Source organism: Pseudorasbora parva, chromosome 11 (assembly GCF_024679245.1).
Source record: "Pseudorasbora parva isolate DD20220531a chromosome 11, ASM2467924v1, whole genome shotgun sequence".
NCBI lineage: Eukaryota > Metazoa > Chordata > Actinopteri > Cypriniformes > Gobionidae > Pseudorasbora > Pseudorasbora parva.
In genome coordinates this window covers 40,229,227-40,248,743 of record NC_090182.1, presented here as the reverse complement: position 1 = coordinate 40,248,743, position 19,517 = coordinate 40,229,227, and the positions used below count along the sequence as shown (strand labels likewise).

General features: G+C 37.1%; 1 protein-coding gene across 10 annotated transcripts in view; it reads left to right on the top strand.

Moving 5' to 3' along the window:
• Positions 1-19,517, top strand: part of stx3b (syntaxin 3b) — a 61,357-nt gene that overhangs the window by 5,655 nt on the left and 36,185 nt on the right. For all 10 annotated transcript variants that reach the window (XR_010908410.1, XR_010908409.1, XM_067457936.1 and 7 more), the window contains exons 2-3: positions 18,809-18,883; positions 18,993-19,092. Coding sequence is in view for 8 of the 10 variants with exons in the window: in XM_067457936.1 (XP_067314037.1) it covers positions 18,809-18,883; positions 18,993-19,092 (175 nt within the window). In the remaining 2 variants the exon portion in view is untranslated. The remainder of the gene's footprint in view (positions 1-18,808; positions 18,884-18,992; positions 19,093-19,517) is intronic.

The window sequence follows — 19,517 nt, the reverse complement described above, 5'->3', positions numbered from 1 at the left end:
GGGTTAAACTCCCCCTTTAAAAACAATCATATTTTTCAAGAGTTAACACATCATTTAAGTAAGACACTGATATCTATCTTTCATGAGGCTATGATTAAGGATATAATTAATAATTTAATAATTTAACTTAATAATATAAGGATATCATTAAATTAAATTTCATTAGATCTATTAAAAAAGTTAATAACATTTTTAAAGAGGAAAGAAAGCTTTGTCTTCAATTCATGGGATCCAGACTTTAAAGCTGTTTTATAGACTGTAGTTTAACTGTAGGCCAGTTTCATTTAAATGTAAGATCATGGTAGTCTCAGGGTAAACAACATAGACTGTAAAAACCTTGCTCCTCATTATATGGCTATAATATATAAAACATATATACTAAAATATATAAAACACACACACACACACACACACACACACACACACACACACACACACACACACACACACACACATATATATTAAAGTATTTTATTTGTAATTAATAAAAATTGTAAACACCTGTAGAAAATACGAAAACAGCCTCTGTGAAAGTGATTTATATTCTGCAATATTAATTTAAGTAATAATAGCAACATTTTTAAATAAATATTTCTTCCAAAACACCATATTTCTTCACTGTTAGTAGCTGCAAGGTAAATTGTGGTTGTGCTAAAGTGAAACGTTTGTGTGTGTTGCCGTTTTCCACTTTACCTCGTCATGAATACATGCTCGAGGCTGTTTTCAGCTAATTCAACACAGAATAAGTATGTAAAAGTTCCCATATCACACGATTGTATAAAACAAAATAAGTCAAAGTGGCGTTCATAGAGCAGGATTTAAACGCAGCGTACGTTCAGCGGCTGCGCTGTGCGGATATTCGCCTTTTGCAGTTCCACGCGCTCAAATAATAAATAAATATAAAAAAGCACCTAATATGGAGGGGAGGTCTCTCTTGTTTTGGCCTGTAAATTCAGAAGACAAACCTATGGGCCGCTGTCGCTGCATGCTGTCAGTGGCACAACAAAACAAGAAAAACCTATCGGCCCCAAAGTGCGTCGGCCCACCGGGAAAATGCCAGATAACCAGTCCAGTCCTGGTATTGACCAAGCGGCAATTTCTCTTGAAGCCAATACGGAAGTGACTTAAACTGCAATTTCTCGACTGGCCACTAGGGACAGGCTCCAGGAGGCCAATAGTATTGAGCCCTATGTTAAAGTGCCCAGCTTTACAGCAGAAAAAACATGTTTACAGCCTGGTACAAACTGTGGTTTTGGTGTATATGGCTCATTTTGCCCTTCATGACAACCGTGAGGGGGGTGAATTTTAAATTTTTATGTAATGTAAACTAGTTTGTTTACATTATATAAAGCCTTAAAATTCAGCATAATTAAGGGCGTGGTTACTTTGATTGACAGGTGGATAGCCATTTATCTGCTGCCTGTAAACCAAGATGGCAACGACCAGCTTGTCGCTTCAAAACTGCACTTCAATTTCCTATGGGTGACGTCACGGACAAACATCCATATTTTTTTAAAAGTCTATGGTATTGATGAACGAAGAAGTGCAGAGGATAGAGCAAAACAAAACACCGGTCATGAATTGGAGTCTAAAACAAGATTTTTTAAAAGGAAATGGTGGAGGATTTCGATATAAGAGAAGAGGCTCTTGAGTTTGTTGTCCTGCCCTATCTGCGAGAGGTGTCAAAGCTTGCGATGCTCCTATACATCCCATCAGGGGTTACTCTTGTAGGCCAGTGGACTTGCTGACCGCCAGAAGCTAGTTATTTTATTCTATAAAATTTAAATATGGATATTTTGGATATTCATATGGATCATATGGCCAGTCAGTGGCATGAAAGCAACATAGAGGGACACTCAAACACTGAGTCAGCAACAATTGTATGTTTAAAGGCTTCACAGTTTTAACATTCAAGTGATTTTACACCATTCAATAACATCAATATGGAAAACATGGCACTTTAGTGCTCGCAAGCTGTTTTCTGTGACACAGAGAGCCGATCCATGTCGTGTCTCTGACACGCACGAGCCCTGAAGCCGGATCACTTTCACTTGTGTCTTCAGTAAACTTGGTCAATTGTATGTGTTTCAAGGCCTTGCCAGTTTGGACGTTTATTGAGCTACTGCGCTGATGCATTGAGACACGAATGCATTGTGTCAACAGACAGCAGCTTGCACATCACATGAAGATCGCACACACAGACAGGAGCATATATTTATACATAAATATAGCATATATTTTTTTACTTTTGAAGTAACTAGATACAAATGCATAGCTTCACAATTAACAGAGAGACGGTAGGCTATGACTAATTCAGTCACGCAACCTCTCTTTCATTAATGCATTCAAATAACTATTTTCATGGTGCTAATTTATTTAAAAAAAGAAATATAGTAATAGTTAAACATATGTACAGTGCAAACCTTGTCAGTGAACTACGAGGGCAAAACAAACAAGAACAAAAGAATCATTCATTAATCGTAATTGAGGTTTTGATTTTTGGTCACATCGCCCAGCCCTACTGTTTTGTATAGTTGTCTATTCAGAATTGTGGGAGAATCGGGATCTCTTTTTTTGTAAAAAAAAATAAATAATTGTGATTCTCAATTTATCCAGAATCATGCAGCTCTAAGATGTGTCATGGTACTACCCGTTTTATTGGACACGCATCATGTTTTTGTTCTTGTTCCCTGAATATTATGGCAGTATCATGGGATCTTTTTCAGGCAAACTGAAGTATGCAATAAAACTCTGTGATAAGCTATATCAGAGTACTGTTGGCGGGGGTTATTGAGGACTGAGTTTGTTGGGATGTCAGATCCTATGGGCAGGGTCAGAGGTGAGGATTTGTTTCTGTGATGACTCTGCCCCAGTCAAATATTTATTTTGTTGACTATTACCTTAAACACCCTGGCTGGCAAGAGTAACTTGTGTGCGTGTGTGCTTATGGCCGAACCCTATTTACATTACTCATAGTTTTGTTTCCGTGCTGTTTTGCATGCAGGTAATCTCACTCACTCAGTTTTTTGTACTTGCCTGTTACTGGTTTCTCCAAGGCTCTCCATTGACTTTGTATTGCGTGAGGCTGCCTCCTTGTCTTTTCTGACTTATTACAAAAAACAGAAAAATGTCTGAAAGCTGATATGTGACACGGTGTGCAGCAAACAAGCTAAAAAAAACACCTAACTATGTTTTATAAGCTGTCGACCCCCCAAAAAAGGAGTATTTAAGGAGACAAAAGTGGATACAGGCAATAAGACATAAAGCTTTAGCACGAAGAATGGGTCAATTTTGGGATCCTGACACTCCATATGCCTACGTGTGTTGTAAACATTTTTTTTTTAAATATCTAGATGTCAGTTTTATATATTATATTTCCTGTCGCTGGTTACTTTCCCCTCCAGTAGGCGTAGTTCTCAGTGTAATCTCACAATTTGCCATTAATTGTTTACTTGTTTTATATCCATAAATTATTGATACCTGATTCCCTTAAAGGGGGGGGGGGGGGGGGGGGGGGGGGTTGCTGTTTCATTGTTGAAATGAACTGTTGTTGGATTCTCATCCTAAACATAGACAAAGTTTCAAAAACTAATGTTGGACGTTTGATGGAGTATTTCTGTGTTAAAAATACTCCTTCCGGTTTCTCACAAGTTTCGGAGAGTTTTTTTCCGAGTATGGGTCGACTTGACGTTAATAGACCGGAAGGTCCTTGTATGGGCCGTACGGGCTCTTCTCCCGGTAGGGTGCGCGCGCGCGTGACTAGAGCGAGAGAGGAAATGCACGCCCATAAACACTCAGGTGCAGATCCAGTCGATCCAGGCGCCGCGCTCCACTTTATTCCTATGGGTGACATCAAGCGACTTCAACGCTTCAGCACAGCATTCCTGGAAGGCAGCGCTGCATTTGAACCGATTTGAACGCAGAAATGACAGGAAGCTTCACAACATCGCTTCAGTCACGACGCAAAAGTCGATCTCCACCGTTCACTGCTGTCACAGGACTTCACCAAATCATACCAAAGAAGTGTGTTTTTGACGGAGCGGTCCCAGCGATAAAGGTTCGGTCCTGCTTTGGAAGCAGCCGGTGAGTAAAACTGCTTCAAATGTCTGTGCTGTTGGCTCGTCGCGTGAGTAAACATCAGTAAACGGCACGATCGCGTGCTTCGTCATTCAAATGCGCTAACGGACTCTATTGTTGTTCTATGTATAACGTTACACTAGTCTGACGTGCAAAACTGTTTTGCTTGCTACTGCTAAGGTTTAGTCGCATACAATAGTCCATAAACCGAATCATGTCCTCATAAACTGCGAGTAAACACACACAAATGTTGACAGTCCACTAAATACAGTACATACCACAGAGACGGACGTCCTGCGGTTGCCGTTTCTCCTGTTCAATTTATTTCAGCCTCCTAATGATTCTGGATCATATCTATTAGCTGAGATCGATAGCGATGGGTTTCTCCACGCTTGAGGACGTCACCGCTTTGCGCTCTCGTCATTCTTTAGCTCCGCCCACACGATACGCCTCCAGGCGCTCAGTTTTTTCCGGAAAGACTCTGTACAGCCTATATTTCTTTTATAAATATAATAAAACTAAAGACTTTTCGGGGATATGAAGGATGCGATACTACTCTATAGGTACTCAAGATTGACATGAGATTGACTGAAACTGAGTGTTTCACCCCCCCTTTAAAAGAAAACAACAGGAATCTAGGAAACTTCACCTGCATGTATTTATTTCAGTCACACTGATTAAAATTTTTGGCTAAAGAGAAATCGATTTCAAGTCACTGAATCGTTTCGGATCGTATCATTCTAAATGAACCAATATCGTCCTTGAATCGTATCAACAACCTCATATCGTGATACGAATCGAATCATTGTTAAAACGAATCGTTACACCCCTATCAGACGTGTATTGAGAGTTGCTAGACGATACTCACGGCAGATTAGATTTGCTGCCGCTAGGGTGCGTTTAGATTTCGAGGCTACTTTTTCTGGGGTTTTCTTGTGCATAACTTATTGTGCAAAACTTTCTTGTGACAAAATCCTGAGATGGGTGGTTGCCAGGGTGTTGCTATACAGTTGCTAGAGTGTTCTAGGTGTTTTTGCATGTTGCTATGATGTATCTAGGGTAATTTGGGTAGTTGCTAGGGGGTTCTGGCAGAATTACTTACTAGACCAAGTCAATAGTGCCCATTCTTAAGTCACTATGAAATTCTGATCAGTGTTATAATTACTAAAGTACATCTAATAAAAAACTTTTTCGTTTAAAGAAATGAAAACAAGCTAGATTAATTAAAAAAAAATTCCAGAAAATTTTCAAAAATAGCTACTATAAAAATAAGTTATAATAATTTGTATTTATCAAATAATAGGCTTTATATATTATAAAATGTATATAGCCTGCATGCAATACATATGCAAATGTTACTAAATAGCAATAATATTAGACCTTAAAATACCTTAAAGGGATAGTTCCCAAAAATCTAAATTCTTTAATTAATTACTCACCCTCATGCTGCTTTCATTATCTTTTTAATGAAATCTGAGAGATTTCTCTCTCCATTGACAGCTTTGCAACTACCACTAGAACGCTTTAAAATTTTCATTAAGAGATTGTAAAACTAAACTAATCCACATGACTTGAGCGGTTTAGTACAAATTGTCTGTACAATGGAGGGTCAGAAGCTCTCAGATTTCATCAAAAATATCTTCATTTATGTTCTGAAGGTGAATGAAAGTCTTATGGGTTTGGAACAAAATGAGGGTGAGTAATTAGTGACAGAATTTTCATTTTGGACTAACCCTTAAAGTTTAATTCTTAGGGTATGGGGTTTGCTCAAATCTTTTACCCTAGGAATGAGCAGTAGTAATAATAAAGCTTGTCTTACCAAAAAACACTACTTGCAGCTGCTTGGGACACGTCTGGTTTGACCCTCTGTGCTAAAGGAAATCCTGTTGAGAAAAAAACCTCAATCGTTCTAACCTCTAAATAAATGGGGTTTTCTATCTGTGTCTCTCTGTAATGTTTAACTTGGTGTGGCTGAACTGTTTTCCTCTTCTTTGTGTGCATGTAGGAGTATTAAAGGCTAAGTGTACACACAGACACACACACACACACACACACACACACACACACACACACACACACACACACACACACACACACACACACACACACACACACACACACACACTGGTGTTCTTCTAGCACTAAAGGAACTGTGGGACATTAAACAGCTGAGCGGGAACACTGTGTGAGCTTGACCATTTTTTTTTTTAAATCCTTCTGGCAACTCCACTCGGCCTTCTACTGTAAGTGTTAGCGGTATGACAAGTGAAAAAACTTTACTCTCAGGGTAGACTGTTAACTCACTATACTTTAACCTAGTAAGACGTTTTCTCTCTCTCATGTTCCCTCAGCAGGAAGTCTCTTTTAGGCTTATCTCTCAACCTCGGTTCACAGCTTTTCCAGCACACTGCATTTGTGTGTGTGTGTCTTTGACCTTCACAAAAAACCCGTTGGGTTGGCAACACATTGTTTATAGTATAAGTAAACTTGAAAAGAGAGCAGGAGTCTTTGTCAGCAGGATAGGTAATATTACATTTTGTCACAGGAATAGTGTGTCTATGAAATTCTCTAGTGCAACCTCAGTAAGTGCTTGTTTTCATGGCACTGCCTATTTGTTAGCCCTTGGCTGATGGTCTCTTATAAAAATGTACTATGGTAAACATATTTTCCACCATACCATCATTAATAGTTATCCTGGTGTTTGCAAAGAAAAAATATTGCTCTTATGGTTCAATCATCTAAACCTAAGTATTAAACTTTGTATATCATTCTGCAACATTCGTGTTATCAGCATGAATAACAAAATTCTGGTTAATACTGATCAACTGATAATTCATGTCATGTTTGGCTGGTGTTGGGGGTAACACATAAGTTACACAAGTTACGGGATCAGATTACTTTTTTTTAAGTAACAAGTAAAGTAATGCATTAGTAAATTAATGCAGTTACTTTTTCAAAAATGTATTATAAGTTACTTTGCCAAAATAATTTTTTTTTTTACCTTTACATTTGCTTAAATATAAATTTGTGTAATTAAAACAAACAAGCAAGACAAGCTCAGGTGAGGAAAAAGTAACATAATACAGTAAATTATCACAATTAGTTACTATTAAAGGGAGTAGGGCAATACGCATTACTTTTAAAAGTAACTTTCCACAACACTGTTATGGAAAATATTAAAATTAAGATTCAAACACTAAAAACTATAAAATCAGTTATATATATATATATTGTTATATATACAATAGTTATATATACAATATATATATATATATATTGTTATATATTTAATAGTTATATATACAATATATATATATATATATATATTGTTATATATACAATATATATATATATATATATATATATATATATATATATATATATATATATATATATATATATATATATATTGATATTGATGGATGTGAATTTGCACAACACACAATTATAGTATTCATATAAAATGATATCTGTATAAACATGTGTTAATGTGAAATATTATTGTTTTATAATTAAATATATGTTCAAATGTAATTTATTCCTGTGATTTAAAGCTGAATTTTCAGCATCATTGCTCTAGTCTTCAGCGTAATGAAGCATAACATCTAATATGATTTAATGTGAAAGAACTTTTTTACCCAGATGTTTGACTAGAAGTGACTAGAAGTATGCCTTAAAACAATGAAAATCAGAAGACAAAGTGCAGCAAACTATCTCGTATTAATTAACTGTACAGTTTTTTTGCTAGTTGAATGTGTGTCGTTTGCTCCCTCAGAAATGCTGAGCTTCATGTAGAGTTTCACAGAGATCCAAAGATATGTGTGTGGTGGTGAGTGTGTGTGTTTGGCTTCTCTGTGGTGAAGTGACAGAGCTGCAATTTTGATGACTGTAGAAAAATGCTTGTGTGTTGTCATGAAGAACGTCAGACTTTAACCTTCTTGTCTCCTGACATTTGAGTTATAATGTTATCGTACACAAAGCTCTGTTCTATGATGGTGTTAATGTTTAATTGCATCATTTGACAGTAAAGCTATTATTAAAATACAAAACAAGTACTGGTCTCCGCATGCTCCTCATAAAACGTCACAAGGCACACCTTCCTGTCTTTATAAAGTGTTGGCAAGTCAGGTGTAGCATTGCACAAAATCACAATTCACCTTATTTCCTTTCGAAGGAAAAAAGTCTGTCTGTGTTGTCCATTTAGGAAGAATTAAATGTAATAAATGTCTACATTTGCCAGTTAGCTAAAGCCAGTATTTCAGGTCAGCTTAACTTGTGACTTGTCAGCAGAGGCCTGTAACACCGGATGTTGATGTGATGTGACAAATTGAACAACTGTAATCTTAAAGATGTGCAGATTAATAACAGAAAACTAGACCATTAACTCATGACTTGACTAGGATCAAGAGGGCTGATCTGTCATTCACGTATGACATATTCAATTACTAGTATTAGTGAGATTATATGCATAATTGTTTTTTTTGTGTGTTTTTTATTGCGCATGTAAGACATAACTTCATGTGTGCAAGAGCCGCGGATAAGCGTGACCTAGAAATATCCAGTTTTTGAGCCATGTTGGCTTGTCTTGTCACTTTGTAAGGATTTGGCTTGTTTTAATCAGGATCATCTGCTATAAACAACAATATGGCGTTGTAAGCAATTTTCTGTTTATGTTTTAAGTAATGCGATTTGTTTTTATGTTTTAGGCCATGTTCTGTTTATGTTATAAGTACACTGTAAAAAATTATTTAGAAAAAAAGTTACCGGGTTGCCTTAAAATTTTTAGTGATTGAAATTAAAATTGTGAGTTAATACAATGAACATTTTTTGAGATTCGACAACCTTTATTAAATTATTATTAAAATATTTTGTAGCATATTGGGTAATTGTGTGGGTTATTTCTGATGATGCAGTGAAACATGCCAAATTGTGCTATTTTCATGATTTATCAAATTTTTTATGTTGTTCAGATACAAAAATATTTTGAGTTTCTCTTTATTAAACAAATTTCCTTCATTGTATCAACTCAAATTTTTAATTTCAATAAACTCAACATTTTAAGGCAACCAGGTTACTTACTTTTTTAAGTTAAACCAACAAAAACCAAAAAAAATATTTTTACAGTGTAGTAATAAGTCATAAGTAAAATATGAAGGGGAAAAAACTGTATTTGTAATATGACTTATTTATTTTGTATTTGTGATATGAATTTTTAAAGGAGTCATATGATTCAATTGGGAGAAACAGCATAGGTAGGCCAGGGAAGGCTAAAACACATTTAAATAGATTTCCATGAAATGGTTTCAAGCTACGTGTCCCTGCACAAGCTACACATCCCAGCATAAAAGCATATCATTATTTGTTATTAAAGGATATGTTTTTGTCATGGACTGCATTGTTTTATCAGTTTAATAATGTTTTCTCTGGTGCACTTATAATGTAAGTATGATTTTGACTTTTCATAATTGTCTTGATTTAGCGTGAGACGGCAGTGTAAACCTCTACTGCTGTGAGACTTTAGTGTAAACACCCACTCAGGGATGGAAATTAACTTTTTTGTCTACCGGCCACTGTAGCTGATGGATTTCAAAATCTACCAGCCACTCAATGTTTTAACCAGCCACTTTCTTTCTTTAACTGACAATGTGTAACTGCATGTAAAAAAATAATACTACAAGCTATACAATACTTAAGCAGTTTATTTAATCTCAAGTCTCAATGAAATACTGACATTTTCTCTTTCTCTCTTACACACACACACACAAACCATGAAGTGATATACATTTCATTAAATGAGTAGGGCTCTGTGCGCTCTTTATTTTTTATTTTTTAACCTGGATGTGGCATTTGGATGATTCGTGGTCTTTTAAGGCTTCCAGTATAAGGTTTTTAGTACAAAAAATGAAACTATTAGTTTTGGCATCTTCCGAAGCGTGTTGACGACAAAGGCCCACCGAGCAGAACATTGTCAGTAGGGATGCACCGGAATAACAATTTGGTTTTCAGAAACCAAAAAAGAACAAACCAAGGGCGAAAACCGAAACACCGAAAGAAATGATGCCAATTATCCATTGCATTTATGCCTAATGCTATGACTGTGTAACTTTACTAAAAATCAAGGCATTGTAATTGCATTAATTAATATTAAAGTTTTAAATAATAAATTAATTACAAATTATGCAAATATTTATTTAGCACATTGCAACATCCCACAGTATAAAATAAACTTCAAACTAAAATGTTTAACTTGACGTCACTTGTGTACATTAAATAATAATGCACAGGCCTACTGGCCTGCAGAAAGGTACAGAAATTGAATAAAGTAATCAAATGCAAAATGACAGCATATTTAACTGTTTAAATTAAAAATTAATCCTTATTAAACTTACAAAAGCTATTCAATCAAGAGCAGTGAGTGATGTCCTTTTGTTTGACATTAAACAGACAGCAGTAAAGGCTACTGCCCCTTTAAGACCTAATATGCTCATCTTTCTCGACTGTATATAGTTCACTTAAAGGTAGGGGAGGTAGGAAATGGTTAAAAAACTTTTTTTTCCAAACTTGTTTAAACTTTCTTTATATATCAATACATAATTAAAATGTAAGTACTCTGAAAAAGAACGTATAAAAATTGTGTCTGTAGACCTCTCACGACTGTTTTAAAGACAGCTCATTTCCATTCACTCCACCTTCTCCCTTCTGGGCTCTTTCCAAAGCCACGCCCCCAAAACACATGAACGCGCTACACCGACCGCTCAGCTGGAAGACGCATTATTTACGTGAGCCGAGCGGTGTGCATGTAGTGACATCATGTCAGAATCACATGTAATAAAATTTTTTTACTTTATCATTATGAATATAAACAAATAAGATGTCTTTTAATACTCACTATCAAACTAGAATGGTAAAGTTTAAAATATATTTTAGTTTGATTTGGTAACGAGCTAGTTATATTTACAAGGCAAAGAAAACGGGTAGCATCATGTTTTTCCAATAACATCAGTTATACTGTGATGAAGATGAATTTCGTGTAAGATTCATAACATATACTGTTTTTTGCATGTAAGAGTTTCCATGATGAAAGCATTGTTGATCAGTAGTAGCTAAAGCTAACTTAGTTCTAAAAAAAAAAAAGTTCCTGGATGCAGTGTCCTAGCTTTTACACATGCATTTTGTTATCTAAAGTTAAATTTTGCGAAATTCAACACGACAGCGATCAACTTGAGCTAAGCATATTGAGTATTTATCATCTCTACTAATGGTGTATAAGTGTATAATATTGTAACTTTATGCTCAGGAATGTTATGTTAGCTATATTAGGCAGCTACATGAAAACATAAACCAAAAAAATTTAGAATCAAAATGAAAGATTACCAGTCCAGCAGAAATACAGCCAGCAATGAGTGGTTTTTCAGGTCCCTTAGTTCTCACCATCGTTGAAAAGCCACGCAGATATTTACTCGCGTTTGATTTCTTTGTTTATCTAAAGACTTTCTGTGCATTGCCTTTACTCGTACTGTCTTCCTTTTTTGCATTGTTTGCCTTCGCTGACTGTAAAACCCTGCACTGTGAAGTTTGAATGCTCTTTCTCTGCCATTATTTTGCCTGGGTTTCTTGCCTCTTGAACTGCTCAAATCAAAAGAGCGCGCGCATGTGGGCAGATCCTGTAGCGAAAGCGGTGGTCGCCATGGTAGCGAGAGAGAGTGACAGTCGCCCCAGCCAATCATTTGTTTCGTCCCGAACTAAAATAATGAGCGGTGTTTATTGCAGATTAAAAAGTCTAGAGTCACTCGATTTTTATACTCTCCTTTGAGACGTGTGCGCGCTTTCGGGGATGCGCAGTGACGGATCTTCTCTCAGCGTGCGCGGGTTCTATTCGCGTCTTCTGCCACTACATCCGGGTAATGACGGCAAAAACGACTGGTCATATTCGGACATACGGCTGCACGCGCATGCATTGAACAGCAAGTTTACAGCAAGGGGATACAGTATGCTATTTTTATTTACCCGCCATGGTGGCCGGTAGGTGAAGCGAGTTTACCCGCCACAGCTCAAAATCACCCGCATTTGGCTGGTGGTGGGTGCTAATTTCCATCCCTGCACCCACTGCTGTGATTGGCTGCTGTGAGACTTCAGTGTAAATGCTCTCTGCTGTGATTGGCTGCTGTGAGACTTCAGTGTAAACGCCCACTGCTGTGATTGGCTGCTGTGAGACTTCAGTGTAAATGCTCTCTGCTGTGATTGGCTGCTGTGAGACTTCAGTGTAAACGCCCACTGCTGTGATTGGCTGCTGTGAGACTTCAGTGTAAATGCTCTCTGCTTTGATTGGCTGCTGTGAGACTTCAGTGTAAACGCCCACTGCTGTGATTGGCTGCTTTGAGACTTAAGTGTAAACGCCCTCAGCTGTGATTGGCTGCTGTGAGACTTCAGTGTAAATGCTCTCTGCTGTGATTGGCTGCTGTGAGACTTCAGTGTAAATGCCCACTGCTGTGATTGGCTGCTGTGAGACTTCAGTGTAAATGCTCTCTGCTGTGATTGGCTGCTGTGAGACTTCAGTGTAAATGCCCACTGCTGTGATTGGCTGCTGTGAGACTTCAGTGTAAATGTTCTCTGTTGTGATTAGCTGCTTTGAGACTTAAGTGTAAACGCCCACTGCTGTGATTGGCTGACATCTTTGCATATGAAATGTATAGTATTGTGTAACTCTCTCAAAAACCTTTAGTATGTTTTTACTATTACGGCTCTCACGATTAACTGATCGTGAAAAGTGTTGATTATAGCATTATATTTATATCTATGGCATTATGTAGGTCATGAAACTTGTGAAAATGACAAAAACGCTGATGACAAGTGCCATTAATAAAGGTAATGAGTGGAGGACAGAGGAGCCTCTTAAAGAAAAAGTGTCAGGGCTGTGAGAGCCAGAAATCTTGCTTTTTTGTAGGTTACCAAATACTTATTTTCCACCATAATTTGCAAATAAATTCTTTAAAATTCAATGCGATTTTTCTGGATTTTTTTCTCATTCTGCCTGAAGTGTATCTACGATAAAACTTAGTCCTCTTTTTGAGTGGGAGAACTTGCACAATTGGGCTGACTGAGTGTGTGTGCGTGCGTGTGTGTGTGTGTGTGTGTGTGTGTGTGTGTGTGTGTGAGCCTGTTTATGTGGTTTATGAGGACACAAATTTGTATAACTACATGGGTATTACACTGGTATTACACTATAAATGTGGTTTATGAGGACATATCAAATGTCCTTATAATTCAAATGGCCTTAAAAACATACTAAATGATGTTTTTTTGAGAAAGTAAAAATGCAGAATGTTTCCTGTGATGGGTAGGTTTAGGGGCAGGGGCAGTGTAAGGGGATAGAAAATACGGTTTGTACAGTATAAAAACCATTACGCCTATGGAGAGTCCCTGTAAACCACATAGACCAACATGTGTGTGTGTGTGTGTGTGTGTGTGTGTGTGTGTGTGTGTGTGTGTGTGTGTGTGTGTGTGTGTGTGTGTGTGTGTGTGTGTGTGTGTGTAATATATATATATATATATATATATATATATATATATATATAAATACACGAGAATGCAGTGAATCGTCAATGCATTGTGATATCGAATTGAACCAATCGATGACATAATCGTTGCAATGATTTAGTGTTATATTGAAAGCATACAGCAGAAGGAGTGAGAATCCAAACCCAGTTTATTTACAAGCACATACACTCCAAGGAGGGCAGACAGGAACAGGGAATCCAAGGCTCAGGCAGGAATCAAACTTAAGAAAAACAAGAACTGCTCAAAATGCCAACAGAGAATGTTAACCAAAACCAACAGACATACAAGACTTCATCCAGAACACAGGGCATGAAGTAATAAACCAACAGACAGAGTAATAAACCAACAAAACAAGACACAGGACAGGAGAAATAGGTTAACTAAGAATGAGCAGAGGATACTGGGAAATTAAAGTCCAAGAATAACCATAGACAGTAAAAGAAATGGACAGAGCGATCCCATAGACGTCAACCGCGGAAAATGGCTGAGCGAACTGCGCAGGCTCAGACTGAGCTTGACGACGTAGATGTGACGTAAGCCTCCTGTCTGGCAGCTGTAGGTCTTCTAGTAGTTGTGGAAAGGGAAATCTGAATCCCGTGGTTTAAATATTTTCTCCCGTTGCTTTTGGCTCACTATGGGCTTCTCCCCATTCTTCTCCCTTGACTTTATCAGACTGTATGTCTCCTCGTCCCCCCGACTGTCTCATAGACAGTAGAAGATTGCCTGCGAGCGTCTCCTCAGGTCTATATGGTAATTTCTGTGCGACAGAGTCACGTTGGTTATGACGCAATCGTTAGCCTATTTTTGCAAAAACAGCTTCTACGGGGTGATAGTGTAAGATACAAGGTAATGGAGCGTTTTATACATTGTCGTGTTTCTTTATAAATAAACAATGGACAAATGGAGTCTTTAAACGCCTCAGATGTAAAGTTATTCACTGTCAAAGTGACAATGGGTCAATGGGATGCTAACAGCAGGTGATGGCTTGGTTAGCAATGGAACCATAGATATCCATAATAAAGGCTAGATGTCTCGTGCGCGCTGTTGGCCAATGGAGGTCGCCGTCCGCAACTGGCGGCCATCTTGTCACAGGCAGCTCGCTCACTCGTAACAGTGTGTTTTAATGGTGTGTGTACTTTTAAATAACCATAACTTGATCAATTTTCAAACGATTTTCAAACTGTTTCGTTTGTTATAAACGTCAGAGATGTAGTTATGACACTACATACTTATGAATAATTATAACCATGGACTTCGATATGAAAGTAACATTGAACAGAACAGATAGGTGCAATAAAAAAGGTATTTATGTTAAATCAATATATAGGCTACTAAAACTGTGTACCGAATGGCAACATGAGAAATTTATTAATTATATCACACACACACACACACACACACACACACACACACACACACACACACACACACACACACACACACAGCTCAGAATTTTTTTTCCAGAGCTAGCTATAGCTAATATATATATATATATATATATATATATATATATATATATATATATATATATATATATATATATATATATATATATACACTTTTATAATAAGAATATCACTATTATAATAAAATATATTTTTTTAAATTAAAACAAAAAAACATGCAAACTAAGTTTATTTTAACTAGACAAAAGATTGGTTGTCATAAAATCGTTATTGGTGTCAATAAACCTATATAATTCAACAGCTCGATTGTGGTCTCAGCCTTGATAACGTGCACATAAGTTATAGCTGTGATACACAAGCTGCACAATTAAGTCGTTTATCTAAACGAAAAGCTGCAATTTCAACGTGTTAAAGCACCCAGATCTGTACCCATGTTAATAACGTTTGTAAGAAACCAAACCATTTGTAAATCTGTGAAGATTTCAGCGAGATACGAGTATTTATGTTCGTACAGATCACTCACCTTACATCAGGTTCCACAGAGCCCGACAGAAAGCTTGCCTGTGACAAGATGGCCGCCGGGGATGACGATGGTGACTCCGCCGTAAGACATCTAGCCTTTATTATGGATATCTATGGGTGGAACGCTTTCCGAGCGCTAGATTACCCCCTTGAGAATAACAGAGTCTATGGAAATGAAGTTGCCATCTGCTGGTACATAAGGGTACCGCAGCTGACATGTTACAATCGTAATCGTAATCGAACCGAACTGTAAGACCAGTGTAGGTTCACACACCTACTTTCCATATATCATTTAATCACAGTTTAAATAATAGATTATTTTCATACTGCTAAGAGAAACAATGTGATGTTGATCTTTTAGACACTGGTTTATTTTACTGACACAGAAAAAGAAGATCCGACTGTATATGAATCATTACATATCAAAAATCACTGGTCACAGATCAGGCATTAGAATAAACACAGTTACTTACATGTTGCCACATTGCTGTCGAGTCCATATCGTAAAAGTCTGTTTGCAAAACCTGCGTGAAATGTACAAAATATAAAATAAATAATGCTCAACTGACACCTTCACATGGTTGAAAATAAATACCACATTCCTAGCATTAGGATCCTTTGAAAGATAATGTTATTTTTAGTCCAGTGATCCTGTATCGCTCTTCTCTCCTCGTCATCTCGCTCTCACACCAGTGGACGGGGCCAAAGTTGCAATCATGAAGTAGGCGTTGATTTCCTTCTGCAGTGGCGGTCTTTCACTTATCATTTCGCAACGAATAGTTCGCTGGGCTTGGCTACAATAAAAGCTGTTTTTGGACTAACAAGGAAGTTTTCCGTTCTGAAACTTTATATAATTATAGTATATAAAGATATTTATTTTCTTAAAGTATGATGACATCTTATATGTCAAAAGCTCATCACTCATCTTAGTCCATCACATTCTCACAAAGTTCCAGTATAATCAATGTGCGGAGAGTGGATTCTTACTTAAACACCTCTGATTGGCCATTACCAACAGCTACATTGCTCAATGCTGCGAAAACGCATTGTAAAAAGAAACCTTTGACACTCTCCAGAGTGCAAACAGAGATGCGCACTGGAGCATTGGCCAAATCTTTTTTTTTTTTTTTGCCAATATGCTATAATATAATAGCATAGCATACAACTCATCCTAGACCAGCAGTTATGGGCAGCTTTTCACTCTAAAAGCAATCAGAAGAAGCAGGCAAAGTTTTGAATGAGAAAATTACACACTAGTCTCAAGTCCATGGTCCAGCCTTACACATGCTTCGCCTATGAGTAACAGAATAAGTTAACATGCTGTAATGTAAAAAGAAAAAAAAAAGAAAAAAGAAATTGCATACTGTATATGTAAGGGATAATGAACACCCAGCCGGTTGTTATCGCAGAATAAACCCCGACAGAGTGATCAGGCCCCCGAAGTGGAATGCGATCAGCTGAAACTTTACTTTATACAATTTTAAATATGGATATTTTTCTTACACAAACTCATCTATTCGCTTCTGAAGGACTTTATTAACCATGTGGCGGTTAATTAAGTCACACCACAGCCGTGTGGCGCACGTTATTTGACGGACAGATGCATTTTTTTATGGACTTCAAAAACAGAGCTACAACTACTGCCGTTAAAAAGTTTTGATTAGCAGGCCTTTTTAAATAGATCTCCGATTTTATTAATCTGAAAGAAGAATATCATATACACCTAGGATGACTTGGGTGAGTAAATCATGGGCTAATTTTCCTTTTTGGGTGATCACCTTGAAGTCTTCTTCCATTGTATTTGTATGTAACAATGAATTGTAACCCATGGTAGTAGTACCGGTCAAGATAACTCGTAGTACCCGGATGAGCGGTGTGTTATTCACTTTGGCGGTTGTTATCTGGGAATAACATACCGCTGGAATGTGCGATTGACCAATCTGAATCAATGAATTCACAGAGCCGTGTAATAATTGTATATTGCAGCTACTCTAGTCCCAGTCCTTCTGAAAATTTCTACAAAACCCCTCCTTCTAAATCGTTCAGAGTGCTCTGATTGGCCAGCAGATCCAGTGCTTTTTGAATGGCCAAACATTGTGTGTGTTTTTTGTTTTTTTCTCCATTGTGCGCTTCAGCTTACAGGGCTTCTACAGCTGTTGTAAACACAGTTAATAGTATTGTTTGGTTTTACCGTATCAGTTTGAGCTGAAGTTGGATTCTGAAAATGCATTTCTCATTTCTCATTAGTCAGTAGTCTTTTTATATAGTCGGAATAGTACTTTCCTAGGTTTAGGAGCACACAACAGCTTTGGTTGTAATGCTTTGAAACAGTATTTATTTGTGTATGCATTTGGGCAGGCATTATGCTAATATTTCACATTATGACGTGGATGTTTGAGACAGTAATATCTGGACCTCGAGGTGTTTTAGGCAGGTCTGGGTCAGAGTTCTTTATTAGATAGAATAAATCCCTTTGTGGGAGACTATGAGCGTCGCAACTTTGCAGAGCGAATACATGCATAAACATGCACATTACACACTAAACAAAAAGGAAAACATTTAAAAGCATCATATTGACCACTTTAAGTACTACAACTGAAACGTCTGAATGATTTCCCAAAGAAAGAAACAATAGGGAAGAAAACACTGTCATTCATGCTGACTTTGAGACTTGATAATACTGCCTTAATGCATAATAAAATCCAGATCATGAGCTTTTAAACTTTTTGTATTAAGCTCTATGTTGGGTTATTGATTAAATACATTTGCTAATTCACTACCAGCTCAATTAGCAAAAAATTAAATTGGGGGTAAACAGCCACTACAAGCTCTTTATCAGTTATTGGTTCAGTATTTCCCAAGCCTGGTAATTACTGGTCATTTTCAGGGGTTACTCTGTGTTACTCCACTAGATATATAATCAGTAATCAGCTTAAAGCTCTTTCCAAATTTGTACTAAATTGTCATTTAGTTTCTAGACGGTGAATTAGTGACAGTGAGTCACTTACCAGTCATAATAATATAAAGGGCTGTAAAAAGACAGTATGAGATCTTTAGAAAAAAAAACATCTGATGTTTCCTTATGTCTTTTTGTGATGTTTTTATTATCTGTTTAAGTATCATCAATATACATCACATGTCACAGCCTCTGTTTCTGGCCTATTTCACTTTCGCTGTATAATGTATTTAGGTTACTTGTACTAAAAAATATGACTACAAAATAATTCTCATGTTGTATGTTTCAGACATGCGATCATGATGACGAGGATGTTGAGATCGCCGTGGACAATGCTGCTTTTATGGATGAGTTCTTCGGCCAGGTACGTTCTTCTGTATATTTTAAAGCCCTTGAATACTTCTGATGTGCTTTGCATGAATGTGGGTCATTGAAGTTTGTGCATTTTGAGTGACCTTGTTTCTTTGTTTCAGATTGAAGACATCAGGAACAGCATTGATAAGATTGATGAGAATGTGGTCGAAGTGAAGAAACTTTACTCAGTTATTCTTTCTGCACCAACATCAGACCAGAGTAAGACATTCAGATGTGCACACATTATGACTGTTTGTGGCACAGTATGACTACCAGAAGTTTCCCACTGACTGGTAGCAATCGCTGAGTAACAGGTGACATATGCTGCGTCCCAATTCACATAATTTCCATTCTAAATAATGGAATTAGAATTAGTGTGTCCTGGATTGTAGCATGTTGAAATGAGTATTCCAAAGATACCCGGATGGTCTACTTTTTCCGGTTAGAATCCGAAGTGTGGATCCGTGCACACTATAACGGCTAATATTGCCCACAACCCATTGCAGGATTCGATTAAAGGGGTGATGAATTGAGAAATCAACTTTCCCTTGAGCCTTTGATATATAAAAGGTCATGGAGTATAAGAAAAGCTTTTAAAGACACCAGGCCCAGAAAACAAGGTTTTTCAAATCAATGACGTATTA